The sequence below is a fragment of the Macrotis lagotis genome, chromosome 8 (genome assembly GCF_037893015.1).
Source record: "Macrotis lagotis isolate mMagLag1 chromosome 8, bilby.v1.9.chrom.fasta, whole genome shotgun sequence".
Lineage (NCBI taxonomy): Eukaryota > Metazoa > Chordata > Mammalia > Peramelemorphia > Peramelidae > Macrotis > Macrotis lagotis.
This window is the reverse complement of record NC_133665.1, coordinates 103,792,458-103,811,735: the sequence shown is the minus strand read 5'-3', so window position 1 is coordinate 103,811,735 and position 19,278 is coordinate 103,792,458. Positions and strand designations below refer to the sequence as shown.

Genomic DNA, 19,278 nt, shown 5'->3' with positions numbered 1-19,278 from the left:
GTCACATAGCAAGTTAGTGGCAGTGCTGGGACTACAAGTTGGGTCTCAGTTCTGTCCACTAGCCCTGTTGGGCATTGACTTGGGGGAGGAGAGGGCACTGGAGCCTGGGGAGTTGTTGCTGGGCAATGACCCTTTCTTCATAGAGGTTAGGGCCTGGGATTTCTTGGGTCACTAATCTGGATTACTTTCTATCTCATAGGTAGCCAGCCTTGTGAAAGATGAATGTGATATCCTACTGGGCATAGAGTCAGCTCGTCAAGAGTGCTTAAAATATGAACAAATGGAAAATGAGACTGAAGGTAAGACAGGATCTCTTCTTCCCCAATCAGGCCTTGGAAGGGTTTGAGGGGTGGGGTGGGCACAAGGGAGAGCCCTGGAATGGTGAGTAGGAGACCCAGTCCTTACCCTCAGGGAACTCCCATCTAAGGAAAGGACATTCAGGGGCTGCCCATATTTCTGGGGAAGGTGAGCAGACCATAGCCAGTCTTGCTTGTACAGGTAATGTTATGTGATGGGATAGAGCTGGGACCCCAGAAATCTGTCTCCCGCCAGCTGTTATGATTTGGAAATTTTACCATTAGAGAAAGCCATTGTCTTCTCTGGAAATCTTCCTGTTAAAATGCACCTGTCTTACCTGCTTATCAATGGTCACATTATCATTCTATGGTTATCAGAAGGACTATTCATGGAGGGAACAATAAACAGAAAGGCAACTTTTGTTGAGGGCATTAGAAAAAGGAAATATCTTAGAGATCTGGAACAGGGTTACCCATTCCCCTTAATACTCTCTGGAACAATAACTAGCACCTTGCAATTGGGTCTGAGACCTAAGGGATCTCAGAGCCAGCTGGATGCCAGTCCTTCCTTCGTGATGGTGGTTATTAGTGAGAGAGGACTAGGAGAGATTAGATTGACTTGTGCCTGGGAGAATGAGAACTATGGGTACATATAGGGAAACTGGCTCTCTAGCCCAGGGCTCTTTTCACTACCTTAAAAAATATTTGAGCTCATCATTTTTTAGATTTGCATTTGGGGGGCTCCCTCCCACCCCACTCCATGATCTGTTATGGGGAGGTAGGAAGATGCACACTCATAGAACAACTAGAGACTAAGACATTGCTGATTAGTTGGAATAGCCAGTTCATTATCTTCTCTAATTAACTGAGGATTAAAATCACATTTCTGTATGGGGCTGAGCAGATGCAGCCAGATGTTGGTAGATGGCCTAGTTAGACCAGAGATGGGGGAGAGATAGAGTGAGATTTGGAGCAAGGAGGAGGGAAACCTCTGGGTATCCTCTTGTCAGGGATTGCAGTGGCTCAGAACTAAAGAGGCATAAACTTGTGTCTTCAATGCCTGGTATGATCCGGATGTGGTGTAAGGGAAGAAATTTTGATCCCTGGGGAGGTAGGTACAGGAGTGTACTTTAGGGAGATAGCTGCCTCAGGAACACTAAGTATTCCCACCATTAGTGGGAATAATGAATTCTCTGAAGTGGTTGTGTGTATTCAAATTTGCACCATTTGAAGTTATGATTATGTAAAAACTGGTCATTTATTTAAACTCAATGGAAAATGTGATATGAATTCAAATAATTTAGCCACTTTGGGGATTATTATTTCCTCACCACCTTGGCTTACTTTATTGGGTAAACTGGGAAAGAGGAAATGGTCCCTACCCCCAGGGATTTTGTAGTCTGGGTTAGAGTGAAAGTAGTTCTGAGCCCTGCCTTCATGGAGTTCATGATCTGTTATGGGGAGGTGGGGAGATGCACACTCATGGAATCACTAGAGACTAAGACACCACAGTGAATAACCAAGGGCTGAAGGCTCAGACTTCATGGCCCCAGGTTTGAAGATGTAGAGTGACGTGAAGAAGAAAGATTAATAATAGCAGGCACTTTATAAATCTCAACCCATGTCCTCAAAGCAGATTTGGAGATAAGTGTTATTATTATCTACGGATGAAGAAAGTAAGATATGTAGAAGTTAAATGACTTATCCAGGGTCATATAGCTGGTAAGTGTCTGAGGCTGGCTTTGAACTCAGCTCCTCCTGACTCCAAGTTGAGAGCTCTATCTACTGTGCCATCTTGTTGCATTTAAAGGCAGAGGAGACTAGACAGGCAAAGGGAGAGAATAAGCCTTAGCATGAAGGTGGTCTTTGGATTGGGAGTGGAAGGCAGTGGTGGCAGGTAGGTAGGAGTAGATGGTGACAGGACTATTTAAAGACATAGAATCATCAGAAACAGAGAGATAAGTGTCCTGCTCTCCCCTCAACACCCATTCGCCCTACTAGGATGAGTGACCACCTATTCTTTTTGATAATTGTACAAGGTCAAACATTGCACAGCCTCTTAGGGTTATCTGTCCTTGCATTTGGATCAACATTATGCGAGAAAGGCACTGTGGGACGATAGAAAGAACCCTGAGAATCTGGTTCTAGTTCTGGCCCTCTCACTTATTAATTATATGACCTTGGACAGTCCCTGGTCCCTAGTGTCCTCATGTGTAAATTCAGGATGAAAATTTTAGCACTTCATATCTCAAAGGAGTGTTATGAATAAAGTGCCTTTTCAAATGGAACAGCATGACATGTCAGAAGGGTCTTTCTGGAAATGAACCTCAGTCCATCTTGCCTTGGTTCCCTCATCCCTTGTCTGTTTAGAATGAAAAAGAACCACTCTGCTTGTTTTTCTTGTTTTTCTATGAGGGGTAGAGCACATTTTTGTAGGATGCTTAAATGAAGTGATCATTTATATTTATCTGTCTCTTTGTGAACTGTTGTTTTTTGGCTTTTCTTTTCTCCTTTTTCAGTCAATTTCTCTCCTATGTACCCACAAGTCCCAGGGATCCTCATCTGTCTCCTGTAAGTTACCTCCCCAGGGGTGGTACAATTGTTGTATAACCATCTCTTTCTGAGAACTGCTTCCATCCTCTCCAAGTCATTTTTTTTTTCCCTTTGAGTCCAGCTGGGGGATTATATAACTAACTCTTTTACACACAAATACACACACAGATATCCCTTCCCCCCATTCCTCCTCCCTCTTTCTCTTCTTTTCCATCTTCTCTCATTCTTCCTCACTCTCTTCCGTTTTTCCTTTTTTCTCTCTCCTCATTTCATCTCTCCCTCTTTCCCTTTTTCCTTTCCTTTTTGATCTTTTTTCTTTTGCCTTCTTCCTTTCCCTTCCTTCTCCACTTTTCTTCTTTCTCCCTTTTTCCTCTTTTCTTTCCCTCCCTCCCCACTAGATTTGGAGTCAAGAGAGACCTGTGATAGAATCCTGCCACTACACTTAGTACCTGGTCATTGGTCACTTATAAACCTCAGTTTCCTTATAAGTGAATGTTTCAAACCACAGCCATTGGGAGGATTCTGGTACCAATAATAGAAATAGGGAAGTTACAGAGAGGATTTGGTTTAGAAGGAAAAAGATGATGACTTCATTTTGGAACACATTAAATTTAAAGGCAAGAAAATCCAGATGGAGGGATCTAGTGGGCTGGTGGAAATTGGAAACTAGAGTTGTGGAGAGAGATCAAAGCTGAAGATATATATAACTGTTGAAGTCAACTGCCAAGAGGTGAAGTCAACAGTGAATGAAGTTGTTGACTCTTCTCTTTTCCTCACTATCAACATCCAAACAGTTGTTAAGACCCATGTCCCTTCCTTTCCATTATAGCTTACATTTTTCTCCTCTTTTACCCCTCTAGGTCAGACCCCCCTGCCCTCCTAAAGGCACCATTGCAATGTTCTCTGAATTGATCTTTCCGACTCCAGCCTATCCCTTCCTTGTTCCATCCTCCCTATCACTCACTGCTTAAGAAGCCTTTCTAGGTCACTGCTATGACCATAGCCTTCCTCAACTGAAAGACCTTTAGTGGCTACCCATTGTCTACTGTGGCATAAACAAAATAAATTTCTTCTTCTGTTTAATGCAGTTCCGACTTATCTGTCCAGTCTAATCCCACAGAATTCCTCATCCTGAATTGTCAGTCAAACTTGAATTATCCATCTCTTGTCTTCATCCAGATGATATCCTATCACCAGACTTGCTCTCACAATCTTCTGTGCCTGAGACATACTCCCATTCTTTCTCATTAAAGTGCCATCTTTTCCATGGAGATCTCTCTAATTTCCCCTCTTCAAATTTCTCTTAGGAATTTGCCTTTGTACTCCCTCCTTTGCAAAACAATTTCTTTCTATACATGTCTGTTCTCCTAATTGGTGGTGGGCTTGTTGAAAGTAGTTTCTGTCTCAACCTCTATCTTTATGGATTCCTTTGTATTCCCTTGGATCTGAGCTTCTCGTGTGTGTGTGTGTGTGTGTGTGTGTGCATGTACATGGATGCATACAATATAATAGACCCATATCAATGCATGAATATACTCACATGTATAAGTTTTTATAGCACACATACACAAAACAAGGACACATATTATATATAAGCATATGTTTAATATGTCTATATAATATATAATAGCCATTTAATAAAAAGTTTTCATTGAATTGAGGACCAGAGTCAGAGTATCCCCGATCTTCCCTATTCCTGAACCCTCCTTCCGAAGCATTCTCACCTGTTATTTGTTTCAGTCATCAGCTTCCTGCAACCACAGTAGCCACAGACCCAACTAAAGCCCCCTTTCTATCATTATGGAGAGTCCTAGGGAAGGATCCAAAATGGCACAAAGGTAGCCCATCACAGCTGGAAGCAGTAGAGTCAGAAGCTCTGGATTTGAGGGCTGGCTCTTTGATGTGTGACCCTAGAGGGGTCTCAGAGGTCTCTTTCCTGCTCTTCTGTCCTGTATTCTGAGATCCTTTCCAGCTCCTTCTGGGTCTGGGCTAATCTGACTTCCTTGTCATGGTCAATCCATGTATCGGGACAGATCTGATATGATTTGGGTAGGCAAATAGGCCAGGGGGGTGCCAACGTCTGGGATGAGCCAATACCACAGGTTGCAAGGTGGGGGCCCCATCCCTTGAGAACTCAGATCCAGAGATCTGCCCAGGTCCCACAGCAGGGGCACAGGTGGGCATGGACAGCAGGCTTGTCTTGTGACTCCCTTCCTTGATGATGTCATCCTTGGCATTTCTCCATATTTTCATGCTCCCACATCCTGATATAAGCCTCCGCTTAGATATGTAGGTGTGGGGAGGTGTATCTGGGCTGGTCTTTGTACCCAGATATGACCCCATCTCACAGGGTGCTGTAAGTGTGTGTACCTGTGTCCGTGCACATGGCAGCCTCGTGGGGATCGCTACTACATGTTTGTGGATGTGGTCAAGCTCAGGCCTATAAATGACAGGGAAGAAAAAGGTCAATTCTCGTCACTGTGATCCATTTCTGGTTGGAGCCCAGCAAGCAAAGCCCTTCCAGCCCTGCCCAGGCTGGCCCCGAGGCACCCCAAATCTCCAAGGGCCTTTAACTGACACAGTCAGAGGCTGGATCCGGCTCCCCTCTAGTGACAGCTGTTAATGGAAATCCTCCCAGGCAGGTGGCCTTGTTCCAGGGGATCCAATTACCTGGACTTGAGAACCTCAGCCTGCCGGCTCCTGCCAGGCTCTCCCTCTCATGAGGCACTCACTGCAGGCCCCTTCAAGACAAGCCAGGCTGCACCCCTCCCATTACCCCCTTCCTCCTGCCTGCTACCTGCCCCCTCTGGGAGTGAATCACGCGTCCCCAACCTTCTCATCTTACAAACATGGGAAATGAGATCCCTAGAGGGGAAATGGCTGGTCTGGGGGTTACAGAGTGGGAGTCTTGAAGAGAGCTTATGAGCCTCAGGCTCTCTGCCCTGCCCCACAATGCCCGAGGGGCAAGGTGGCAGTCCAATTGAGAAAGAATTGAAGTTGGGGTCAAGGAATCAAGCTGCAGATTCCCACTCTGATACTACTACTACTACTACTACTACTACTACTACTCTGATGCTACTGCTGCTACTACTACTACTACTCTACTACTGTTGCTGCTGCTGCTGCTGCTGCTGCTACTACTACTACTACTACTACTCTACAACTACCACCACCACCACATTACTACTACTACTACTACTACTACTACTACTACTACTACTACTACTACTACTATCACTACCACCACTACCATCATCACCACCATCACCTTCACTACTACTACTACTACTACTACTACTACTACTACTACTACTACTACCATCACGACCACCACCCACCACTACTATTACTACTACCACCACCACCACTATTAATACTACTACCATCAACTCCAATACCACTACTATCACTACTAAGGTTCTACAGTCACATCTGAACTCAGATCATCCTGGCTCCAGAAGCTCCATCTTTTGTACCAGTTGCATGTATGACTTTGAGTAAGACACTTAATACCTCTGAGCCTTTCTTCCTCGTAAAATAGAGATAATAATCCATTAAAAGGGAGCTAATAAGATTACCTATCTCACAGTCTTGTGAGAAAAGCACTTTATAAAACTTAACATGCCCAGTTCCATCAAAAGATTCAGGTTTGACCTCCTGAGTATCTCCTATCCACAGCAGGCCACCCTGATCCCCCACTTCTCTGGCTTCCTCCTGCATTCCTCACAAACCTAAATGCACTGACTTCTTATTTCATGATGATTCCTGGAAGATAAGACTTGTCACTCCATACAATCTTTGGGCTCTTGGTTTATGCTCAGGTATAGATTGGATTTGAAAATGTCTTTTTTTCTTTTTTTGGAGGCAACAGGGACTAAGTGATTTTCCCAGAGTCACACAACTAGTAAATTTCCATGGTCAGATTTGAACTCAGACTTTGGAGTCAGATCTCTACTTTTGAATTCTAAGAATGATGAAATTATATATACATATCTATGAATCTATGTATTTTTAAAATGCAGTCTCATTTCCTTACTCATTTTCCTACCCATTCCCCCAAATCTGACTGCAGTTTTCTCTCACTCCCTACTTCTTTAGAGAAGCTCTATCCTTTATGCTTCATTGACCCTTGCATGTGCCTTACCTTCTAATGTTATGACTAATATGACTAATATGGCTAATAATATGGCTCTCTGCTTGTGATGGGCTCTCCCTTCCTTTTCTCTCCAAATCCTGACTATCTTTCAAAGTCCTGTAAGCAGAAAGCTAAATATAAGATGTTTTTAAGTTCTCTCAAGATAAACACACACACACACACACACACACACACACACACACACACACATCTGTATATGCACATACATATATGTGGAAGTATATGTATTACATCTATATCGGTATTGAGGTATATTTGAGTTAGGAAGGACAACCCATCTATCTGTCCAAGGGTTGCATAAGCCCTCAAATTCACTTGTCTATCACTACTTGGTCCTCATTCCCATATTTAACCTTATCATCTCAAACTCTTGAGAAATGTGTATTTCCTCAACATATCTCTAAACTAATAAACTAAACTCAGAGTCTCCGAGTTCATCAAAATGTATTTATTTAGGGGAGGCTAGGTGGCGTAGTGGATAAAGCACCGACTTTGGAGTCAGGAGTACCTGGGTTCAAATCTGGTCTCAGATACTTAATAATTACCTAGCTGTGTGGCCTTGGGCAAGCCACTTAACCCCATTTGCCTTGCAAAAGCCTAAAAAAAAAGTATTTATTTAATATATGAAGGAAACTCCTTTTCCTAATAGTAATGATTCATGTCTCTATTTTTAAAATCCCTTAACCTCAGCTTAAATAAACATTAAAAGTAGTTAATCAATAATACATTAACAGTGAACTCAATAATAAAACAAAGACATAGATAATATTTAAAATATTTTATTTGTAATAAAGATCAAACCAGAGACACTTCAAAACTTCACTGTTACTGGAGATGACATCTCTTCATTTTTGAGAACACAGTCCCACACTAGTTCTTTCAGGACAAAACCCCCCCCCAAAAAACTCTCTTCCTAACAATCTTCTTCAACTTTTTTGAAATATAAAAAGTATAATAGTTTCATAAAGAAAGATAATATCTCCTTCTGACTTCTCTAGTTTATCTCCACTCAAGACAGGAAACTTCCCTCAAGTTCTTATTAAAAATCTCTCCAGATTCACACATTTTAACTCACAAAATAGGTTAAGATAGTTCTCCTCACCTTCTTTCAGACTTACTTATATTTATCTTTTAGATCCTCAGTGATCACAGTTAAACTCACACACTAACATCCTTTCTCCTCCATAGGGAGGACTTTCTGATAGAATGGTAATTATTATTACAACTTTTAACATTTCTCCTTCTCAAGGAGACAGTCACTGCCTCTCTACTAAAAGTTCATAACTTTTTAATGCTAGTTGATGATAGACAGCTGTGTCAGACAATGAATTCTATGGATCTCTTTTCAGAATATTTTTTAAAATAGTTAAAGGCAATGCTCAATTTAAATTAATGAAAGTAAGGATGTATTTTTCCTTCCATTAAAGTTACCACTTCTCAAGATCTGTGGATTCCAGGTTAAGAAGACATGTTTCATAGCATTGTGTAACAGAGGCTCTTCAACCAGAGCTTTCAGAGGGAAAGAGAAAGATCCAAGAAGGGATAATAGTATTCCTGTTTGGTTGACAAATGACTGCCTTCATTTTGCTTCTGTTTTTTCTAATTAATCCAAGGACTGAACAAAGATAAAAACCAAGATAAACAGGAGATAGTGAGAAAGCTCTGGCAGTCCTTCATGAATTCAAGTGAGTTCATTCAAACAAGTGTATTCCAAGACACTGAAAAAATTGGATGATATAATTGCTGAGCCACTGTCAATAAGTAATCTTTAAAAGACAGTGAATAATAGAAGAGATAGTTTAGGACTGGAAAGGGTAAATTTCTTGATTTTTTTTAGAGGGAAGACAGTAGAGTCTGCAATCTAATGTCAATGAATTTGATTTTGGATTCCTGACAAAATTCCAGAAAATATTAATGTAATAAATGACATCTAAAAAAGAGACCAGCATGACTCCAAGAATAGACAGTGATAGATTAACCTCATTTTTCTTTTTGAAGAGGTTGCTAGATGTGTAAATTGGGAGAATGTTGTAGATACAGTTAATATAAAAATTTCAACAAAGCATTTGACATGGACTCTTATGTTTCCCTTGTGGACAAGATGGAAAGATGATTGAATGATCACTCTCCTAGGATAATTAATAATGGTTTGCTTTTTAAAATTATTATTATTATTATTATTGGTTTGGGTTGTTTTTGCCACAGACCTGTCAATGAGGTCCATGACCTCATCTACAAATATTATCAAATTTAGAAAACATTGATAAAAATCACTTAACACAGTGCATAGCATAAGGTACTTAATAGAGACATGTCTCTTCTTTCTCTCCCAAAGAAATCAATGGGAAAAGAAATTCCTCCTCTCTCTTTCTATGAACAGAATCAATTTAGTGATTCAGTGACTAGGTTGGGAAGGTTAGACTAGGATAAGTAGGGGATGAAGCAATGCAATCTTGGATCCAAAGTCAGAGTTTTTCCATGACTCCTCTTCCTATCTGACTCCTGGGCTAATCAGTGAAGTTAGTGTAAGTTCAGGCCTTATTGAAAACCTTCAACTAGGGCTCTGTGAGCATGTATGAATGTATGAGTGTGTGTGTGTGTGTGTGTGTGTGTGTGTGTGTGTGTGTGTGTATGTGTATGTATGCATTACGCAAGAGTACTATTTATTGGTGATTCACAGATTCATAATGAATTCATCTGAATCCAACTATTAGAAGGTGCATCTAGTCCAGAGGTAGGCAAGCTATGGTCAGAGTTCCTTGTTTTTGTATGACCTGCAAACTAGGAGTGGTTTTTACATTTTTAAATAAAGTTTTCTTGTATTTATAACAAAAAAAATTGGGGGGGGGAGCATGCAGAAATAGTTGGCTAATATGTTGCAGAGTCAGGATCCAAAAAATCCTCAGCAAGTTAAAATATTGTATTAAATTTAATAAAACTAAATTTAATAGGAATAAATGTATGATCCTATCCTTTACTTTTAAAAAAGTCAACTCAAATATAGGATAGAAGAGATGTGGCTAACTATCACTTCATGTGAAAAATATATGAGGACTTTAGTCGACTATGAGTAAACTAAATAAGGGTCTTTGATGTGTAGGAGTGCAGCCAAGATGGAGGAGGAGAGAAACGCTTGACTGAGCTCTCCCAAATTCCCCTCCAAACAACTCTAAAATAGTACCTCAGATATAATTCTCAAGTGGCAGAACCAGCAAAGGATCAGGTGAAACAATTTTCTAACCCAAGACAACTTAGGAGTTCAGAGGAAAGGTCAATCTCATCCAGCTGAGATGGTGGTGGGACCAGGAATACAGTGCAAGCATATGAGGTCATGCCTTGGGACTGGCTGCATTGGTGGCAGCAACTCTCAGCCCCCTGATAGTATGAATGTGTTAGGAAAGGGTATCAAAAAAACTGCACAGAAGGAGAATGCAGAGGACCCTTTGCTGGAACTGGATTCAAGACCCTGTTACTTTGTCCATACCCAGTTCTGGGTCACAGAAGAGCCTGGGTCCAGGTCTGGATTCCAGGATGGAGAGGAGTGTTTGTAGTTGTTCACAGGGAAGTAAGACTCTGGTCTCAATTCCAAGATAGAGGGAAGCCCTAGCAATTGCAGCTGATGGAGAATAAGGGATCTGGCTACAGTCCCAGGGCCAGGAGGAGTGTTATTACCAGTGGTTACAAGAGAAGACCAGAGCATAGGACAAGAGAACAATGATCACACCTCTTCTTAGATTATACCACCACCTTAGAAGCACTGAAAATGTACAGGCCCCCTAGAGCTAGTTCTGAAAACAGCAGCAAGAAAGATCTGAAGCTTAAGACAACTGTTCCTTTACAACCTGAAGTGAGCCCAATTTTAACAAAAAGTGAAAAGTCAATAAAGGGGCTGGAAAAACAAGTGAACAACAACAACAAAAATAATATCATAGCATTACTATAGTGACAGGCAAGATAATTCAGAAGAAGACAATGATGTCAGAACTACAAAGTTTCAAAGAAAAATAGGAATTGGTCACAATGTATTCCTAAAAGCACTCAAAGGATTTTAAAAATCAATTAAGAGAGAGGAAAAACTGGGAAAATAAGTGAGAATGATCTGAGAAAATTTTGAAAAGAGTCAATAACTTGATAAAAGAGACAAAAAAATACTGAAGATAACACCATAAAAAATAGAATTGCCCAGATGATACTGAGAAACAAAAATCTACTAAAGAGAATGCCTTAAAGAACAGAATTGACTGAATGGAAAAAAGGTACAAAAGTTCCCCAAAGAAAATAATTCCTTAAAAATTAGAATTAGGCAAAAGGAAGTTAATGACTCCATAAAAACTAAGAAATAATAAAACAAAATGAAAAAATAGAAGAAAATATGAAATCTCTCATTGAAAAAATGACTGACCTGCAAAATAGATCTAGGAAAGATAATTTAAGAATTAATGTCTACCTGAAAGCCATGATTAAAAAAAAAAGAATTGAGATATAACTTTCAAAAAATTATCAAGTAAAATTGCCTTGGTCTTTAGAACCAAATAGAATAAAATAGAATAAAATAGAAATTGAAAGGATCCACTAGACACCTCCTGAAAGAGATCTTGAAATGAAAACACCAAAGAATAATATAGCTAAATTCCAGAGTGCCTAAGTCAAGGAGAAAATATTGCAGGCTATTGGAAAGAAGCAATTCAAATATCATGGAGCCACAGATTTAGCAACTTCCATAGTAAAGGATTGAGGGGATTGGGATATGGTACTCCAGAAGACAAAGCAAAGGGATCACAATAATAATCTCAGATAAAACAAAAACAAAAATAGACCCAATTTAAAGAGATAAGCAGGGATATGAAAAGGTACCATAGACAATGAAGTAATAACAACATTAAATATAAATATATCAAATTGCATAACATACAAATTCATAAAGGAAAAATTAAATGAATTACAGAAAAAATGGGCAGTAAAACTATACTAGTGAGGGATCTACTCACAAAACTAGATAACTCTTAAGATAAACAAATAAAAATTAAAGAGATAAATAGAATTTTAGAAAACTTAGATATGATAGAACTCTAGAGAACAGACTAAGAATAGAAAGGAGTATACCTTTTCTTAACTGTACAAAAACTGACCATATATCAGGATATTAAAACATTAAAACCAATGCATGTTTTTCAGACCATAATGAAATAAAATTATATCCAATAAAGAGAATAAAAATAATTAGAAACATCCTAAAGAATGAATGAATCAAAGAATAAATTGTAAAAATAATCAATACTTTTCATTAAAGAGAATGACAACAATGAAACAAACATATCAAAATTTATAGGACACAGTCAAAACAGTACTTGGGAAAAAAATTACATCTTTAAAATGCTTCCATCAATAAAACAGAGAAAAAACAGATCAATGAATTGCAACTAAAGAACTAGGGGAAAAAGCAAAATAAATATTCTCAATTAAACCCCAAATTAAAAAAGCAAAGGAGAAATTTATAAAACTGAAAGTAAGAAAACCATTGAACTAATAAATAAAAGCTGATTTTATGAGGAAAAACTCACAATAAAATTGATAAATCATTGATTAATTTGATTTTTTTTAAAAAATGGAGAAAACCAAATTATCTGTGGCAAAAATGAAAGGGTGATTTCACTGCCAAAGAAGATGAAATTAAAACAATTATTAGGAGTTATTTTGCTCAATTGTATGACAGTTAAGTCTGATGATCTAAGTGAAACAGATGAATATTTACAAAAATACAAATTGCTCATATTAACAGAAGAGGAAATAGAATATTGAATATTTAAATAACCTTGTCTTAAAAAAGAGATTGAGCAATTCACCAAAGAGCTCTCAAAGAAAATATCTCCAGGACCAGATGGGTTCATAACTACCATACATTTAAAGAACAATTAATTCCAATGCTATATAAATTGTTTAGGGAAGTAAGCAAAGAAGGAATCCTAACAGATTCCTTTTATGTGCTCATACCTAAACCAGAAAGAACAAAAAACAGATAAAACTATAGACACTTAATAATTACCTAGCTATGTGACCTTAGGCAAGTCATCTTAACCCCATTGTCTTGCAAAAACCAAAAAAGAAAAGAAAAGATATGGAATGTTCAATCTGGAAAAGAGAAGACTCAGGGTCAATATGGTAGGCTTCTTCTAGTATTAGAAGGGATGCCATATGGAAAATGGATTTGATTTGTTATGTTTTGTATTAAAGGTAAAATTAATAGTACTGAATAGAAATTGCAGTGAGGCAGATATAGACATTTTATTTTATTTTTTGAAAGATTTTATTTATTTTTAATTTTTACAATTTCCCCCCCAATCTTGCTTCTCACCCCCCCCATCCCCCAGAGAAGGCAGTTTGTTAGTCTTGGCATTGTTTCCATGGTATGCACTAATCTAAGTTGAATATGATGAGAGAGAAATCATATCCTTAAGGAAGAAACATAAAATATGAGATATAACAGAATTACATAATAAGATAAAATTTTTTAAAAAATTAAATGTAATAGTCTTTATTCAAACTCCATGATTCTTAGGATACAGATGGTGATATAGGCATTTTATAAGGGGGGAAATTTCATAGCTTTAGGTATACAAAAAATGAAATAGGGGTGGCTAGGTGGCGTAGTGGATAGAGCACTGGCCTTGGAGTCAGGAGTACCTGGGTTCAAATCCGGTCTCAGACACTTAATAATTACCTAGCTGTGTGGCCTTGGGCAAGCCACTTAACCCCATTTGCCTTGAAAAAAACCTAAAAAAAATGAAATGAACTCCCTTGGGGGGGTAATGAAGGTCTGGCTCTTATTAGGCATGCCATAGTGGGGATTATCATACAGTGATAGGAAACTGGATGATTCCTGAGGTCTTTCATAACTCTATAAACTCATAGAATATCAAAGTTGAAAGGAACCTTTAAGGTCACCTTGGTCAACCACATCAATTTTAAAATAAGGAAATTTTTTTTTAATTAGGAAAATTAGGCCCAGAAAAGGGGTTTTTCAAAGTCACACAGGACTAAAATACTGATCTTGCTTTTCACCTTGGAGAAACCTTTGCCCCATGGCCCCACTTTCCTGATTGTGGATTCCTTGGTCTGGACTGATATTTCAGAAAGGACTTCAGTTATGTTTACTTCAGCTTCCCCTACCACAATTCACTCTCTGGACTCTATTACTTCTCCAATCATCTGCCCTCTTTCTAGCTCCCCTTAATATGTTGTCTCTCATCATAAAAGATCAATTACTGCTTGAGGGTAGGAACTCTTTTGTTGTTTCTGCATTTATCCCCTTAACTGACAATGTCTGGCTCCATTTGACATCTAAATATCCATTGATACATCCATCAGTCCATCCACCTATCTGATGATGATGCTTAACCTTCATTTTCTCAAAAGACCATGACATCAGGGAAGTGATGCCATGAAATTCATGTTAATTGGATTTGAGTGAGACAATGTCACCAGCCTCCCTTTCTTTTCCGGAGCCATCTGAGTCCAGTGGACAGATATGGAACAGGACAACTGCAGATGACCCTGGATGCGAGGTAGTCAAAGTTAAGTGACTTGCCCAATGGAGTCACACAGTTGTCTGAGACTGGATTTGAATTCAGGTCCTCCTGACTTCAGGGCTAGCACTCTACCTACTGCATAATCTATCTAGCTATCCAAAAACTACCTTTTTTTGCAGGATATGAGGAAGGTCTTCTTTCTGGAGGAAGCCTTTCCTGATCACCAGAACCTACACTGCTCTTTCCCTCTTCTCTGACCTCTTCTAGCCCTTATGACTCCAAATCCAATTCCAGCCCTGGATTATACATTGTCTTTATCCTGTTCTCTTATTGTTTCATAGAAGGTGAATCTTAACCCTCTAATCTAGGGGTTCTTAGCTTTTTTGTGTCATGTACCTCTTTGGAAGTGAATGTTCAAGAATCCCATCTCAGAATAACTTCTTTTAGAAAGATTTTATTTATTTTGAATTTTACAATTTTTCCCCTAATCTTGCTTCCCTCCCCACCACCACCAGAGAAAGCAGGCTGTTAGTCTTTACATTGGTTCCATGGTATACATTGATCACATTGAATGTGATGAGAGAGAAATCATATCCTTAAGGAAGAAACATAAAGTATAAAGGATAGCAAAATTACATTATAAGATAACATTTTTTAAAATTAAAGGTAATAGTCTTTGGTCTTTGTTCAAACTCCACAATTCTCTCTCTGAATATAGATCAGAATAATATTTTTAAGCATTTAAAATAAAAGTTAAAGATTATAAAAAGATCCAGTTATGTTGAAATACAGTTGCAAGTTCATAAATGTATTTAAAGATGCCTTGGGGAGGTTTAAGGACCCTTATCCTAATCAAATTTTGTGCTTTGGGGATGAGGAATTTACCAGGAACATAATTGTTGTTATTTGTCCTTTGAGCCTGAAGAAGGCCATGATTTCAGGGAGGTGATGCCATGACGTGCAAGTGAATAGGATTAAAGTGAAGGAGAGTTATACAAGGCCAGCTTCATTCTCCTCCAGAGCCTTTGGTCCAGTGGCTAGATATGGATCAGAATGACTGGAGATGATCCTGAGTGCAGTGGGAGACTTTGACCTTTTTAAGTTAAGATCTTTAATGGGTCTTGGGTTGACAACACCCATTCAATGACTAATGCTAGGTAAGAGAAAGTTGAGGCAAAGAATGTCCTCTTTCACCTAGTTGAAAGAAAGACAAAAATCAGTCTGGGAGAGGAAGATCCTCAGGGTTTCTGACCAAAACAGAAACAATTGCCATCCACATTCACTCTGAGCCAATGGGATAACACAGTCTATTAATTCCTATTAATTCCTGGGACATGTAGTAGACCTTTAATAAATACTTATTTCTTTTTCTCCTTTCCCTGCTCTTCTATCTTCCTCACACTGAGCTTCCCAATCTCAAACTAGGCATTAACTGAGCAAGTTCCTCAGAGAATCCAACCAGGGTGACATTCAGATAGTTTACCTATGGATCTCCCCAGAGGTGGATAACTTTTTATTTTTAAATTTCTAATGTTTTTCCCTAAACCACAGTTCTCAGCAACTAGGTTTTAATGGGTTTCCAGCAAGATTCTGAGACTTGGAGGGACTTGGAAAAGCCATGATTAACAACCTTATTGAATGAAGAAAGATGAAAACAGAGGCCCAGTCTTGCTCAGGGAAATGGGCTGCCTATGATCTAAACACAGTTCTCCTGTGTACATGAAGCACGTGCATTTATTTCATAATGAGCAGGAAGGGCACTTGGTGAGAGACTGAATCTCCAGTCATCAAGTCCCTTTTGTGTCAGCCCATTGCTGGGGACAGACCTGGACCCCGCTCTAGAAGAAGCTCTATTATTGACTTTCATAGGCACGTCTTTTCCCTTCTGTAAAATGAGAAGGGTTGAACTAGATAATCCCCCTTCTGAATATGTCTTTGGATCATCATCTGGTTTCATCCACTTCTGAGCAGGGTCCCACTTCCTCCTTCCAACATTCCCAAATAGCCATCCAACATTCCCTGGAAGGCTTCCAACATTCTCACAAACTTCAACTAACCCAGTTTGTTTCTCATTAATGTGATTTTTCTTAAATGTCTTTTACAGTTCTCATGGGTTATTGGAATACTGTCTCCTCAGACCAGGTGGACCCTTTGACTCTCCCCCATACTCCATAGGAATGGGGACGTGTCCTTTTCCTTTGGCTCTCAGCCTCCCAGTGTATTTACTAGAATGTGTTTATATCTAGTGTTTCATATATATATGATGAGTTCAAGAGGACATCTATGAAATAGTGAAAAGAATATTGGATTTAGAGGCTAAAGAGTTGGGTTTGAGTTCTAATTCTGTCATTTACTAGGTGGACTACTCTCTTCCCTCTCTAGCCTCAGTTTCTCTATCTGTAAATGGACATGGACTCTGTGGGGTCTCAATGGTGTAGAGGAGAGCCTGGAGTCAGGAAGGCCCAAGTTCATATGTAGACTCAGATGCTTACTAGATGTGCTTCCTTGGGCAAGTCACTTAACCTTTGTTTGTCTCAGGTTCCTCAAATGTAAAATGGATATAATAATAGAATCTATTTGTCAGGGTTGTTGTGAGGATAAATTGGGCTATTTGAAAAGTACTAAGTATCTGACTCATACTAGGCACTTAATGTTTCTTTCCTTCTTCCTTCCTTCCTTCCTTCCTCCTTTCTTCCTTCTTCCCTCCCCCACCCTTCCTTTTTTCTTTCCCTCCTTCCTTCCCTCCTTTCCTCCTTCCTTCCTCCTTCCTTCCTTTCCTCCCTTCCTTCTTTCTTTCCTTCTTCCTTCCTTCCTTCCTTCCTTCCTTCCTCCCTTCCTTCCTTCCTCCTTTCCTTCCTTCTTCCCTTCCTCCCTCTCTTCCTTCTTTCCTTCTTTCCCTCCTTCCTTCTTTCTTTCCCTCTTCCTTATTTCTTTCTTTCTCTCCTTCCTTCCTTCCTTCCCTCCTTCTTTCCTTCCTTCTTTCCTTTCTTCCTCCCTCCCTCCCTCCCTCCCTCTTCTCCCTCCCTTCCTTCTTTCCCTCATTCCTTCTTTCTCTCACTCCTTCCTTCTTTCCTTTCTTCCTCCCTCCCTTCCTTTTAGCTTTGAAGATCCTTGACTGATGAAACACTCTAGGAGATGGGAACCCACAGATTGACAGGCAAATCATCAAATTAATCACAGAACCAAGCTCAGTGAGAACACTAAGCATCCCAGATTTTTTCCTCTGAGTTTTCTTTACATTTTCTACTTTATTATTTTACAGTCTGGTAGGATATAAGAGAAGAAATGAAAAATGCCAGCCTACTGTGCTACAGGTCCACCTCACCTCACACCTGAATTGTTGTCACAGTCTACTTCTGCCTGCCTCAAGTTTCTTCTCAACTCAAGGAATTTCCTTGAGTGAAGTTCTGATCTTGTCACCTCACTACTTAATAAATCCCTTTGACTTCCTCTTGCTTCCAGGATCATCTATCTACAACATCCTGTATTTAGTGTTCAAAGCCTTTTCTAACCAAACTGCCTCTTCTTACACCTTTACTGGACCACACATACTCTCTGATCCAGTGCCACTGGAGTCTTGGCTATTATACAAATAAGATTCCACATCTTTGGGATCTAGGTCATTTCTTTGACTTTCTCCCTGTCTGGAATACTTGCTTTCTCATCTCTGAGGCCCATTACCTTTCCTGGTTGCCTTTACAGGACAAGTAAAATCCCATTTTCTAAAAACCCCTTTCTTAACCTTCTTAATTCTGTGTCTTCCATCTTTATCTATGTGAATAGAACTTATTTGTACAAATTTGTTTGCTTGGCATCGCCCTATTAAATTGTGATCTCCTTGTCTCTTAGTATAGTGTTTGACTCATGGGAAATACTTAATAAATTTGATTATTTGTCAATAATATTGATTATTTGGAACCGAACTCTGATTCTCACTATTTGGACCTCAGTTCCTTCATCTGTAAAATGAGGTTAATAACCCATGAACCACATAGGTTGTTATGGAGAAAGCATGATGTAAACCTTAAAGTTTGGGATAATAGAGAGAATAAGAGCAGAGGAAGAAGGCAGAGAGGTTGGAAGAGGGAGAAGAATGAATGAGAGAAGGTTGGGGAGGAATAGAGGCCATTCATTTAAAGGTAAAAAAAATATTCCTCAGTATTTCTCAGATTTTCTACACTCTTAGGAAATCTTGAGAACTCCTTAAGGAAGTTTTGTTTATATAGGTCATATCCATTGATAGGTGTCATATTAGAAATTAAAATGTATTATTATTAATTATTGTTATAAAAGTAGCTTTGACCATACATGTACCCTACTAAGGTCTCAGAGAACCCAAAGAATCACTGGACCACACTGAGAGCCACTAATCAAGATTAGTCCTTAATATGTGTAACTGATTGTTCATGTATAATTTTTATCAGGTTAGGGCAGGAGAAGGATGGTTGGCAGGAAGAAAACTTTACAAAATGTATGTTGAAAGTTATCTTTAGGGGCGGCTAGGTGGCGTAGTGGATAAAGCAGGAGTCAGAAGTACCTGGGTTCAAATCCAGTCTCAGACACAATAATTACCTAGCTGTGTGGCCTTGGGCAAGCCACTTAACCCCATTTACCTTGCAAAAAACCTAAAAAAAAAGTTATCTTTACATATAATTGGAAAAATAAACAAACAAATAAATAAGTGAATTAATGAATGAATACATTGGAAAAATAAATAATTTAAAAGATAAAAAGAAAGAATCTATCA

General features: G+C 39.0%; 1 protein-coding gene across 1 annotated transcript in view; it reads left to right on the top strand.

Annotated features, from left to right (window-relative positions):
• The window catches only part of VIPR1 (vasoactive intestinal peptide receptor 1), a 92,483-nt gene that overhangs the window by 31,388 nt on the left and 41,817 nt on the right, over positions 1–19,278 (top strand). Inside the window, exon 2 of the mRNA XM_074197864.1 lies at positions 200–299. Coding sequence (XP_074053965.1) covers positions 200–299 — 100 coding nt within the window. The remainder of the gene's footprint in view (positions 1–199; positions 300–19,278) is intronic.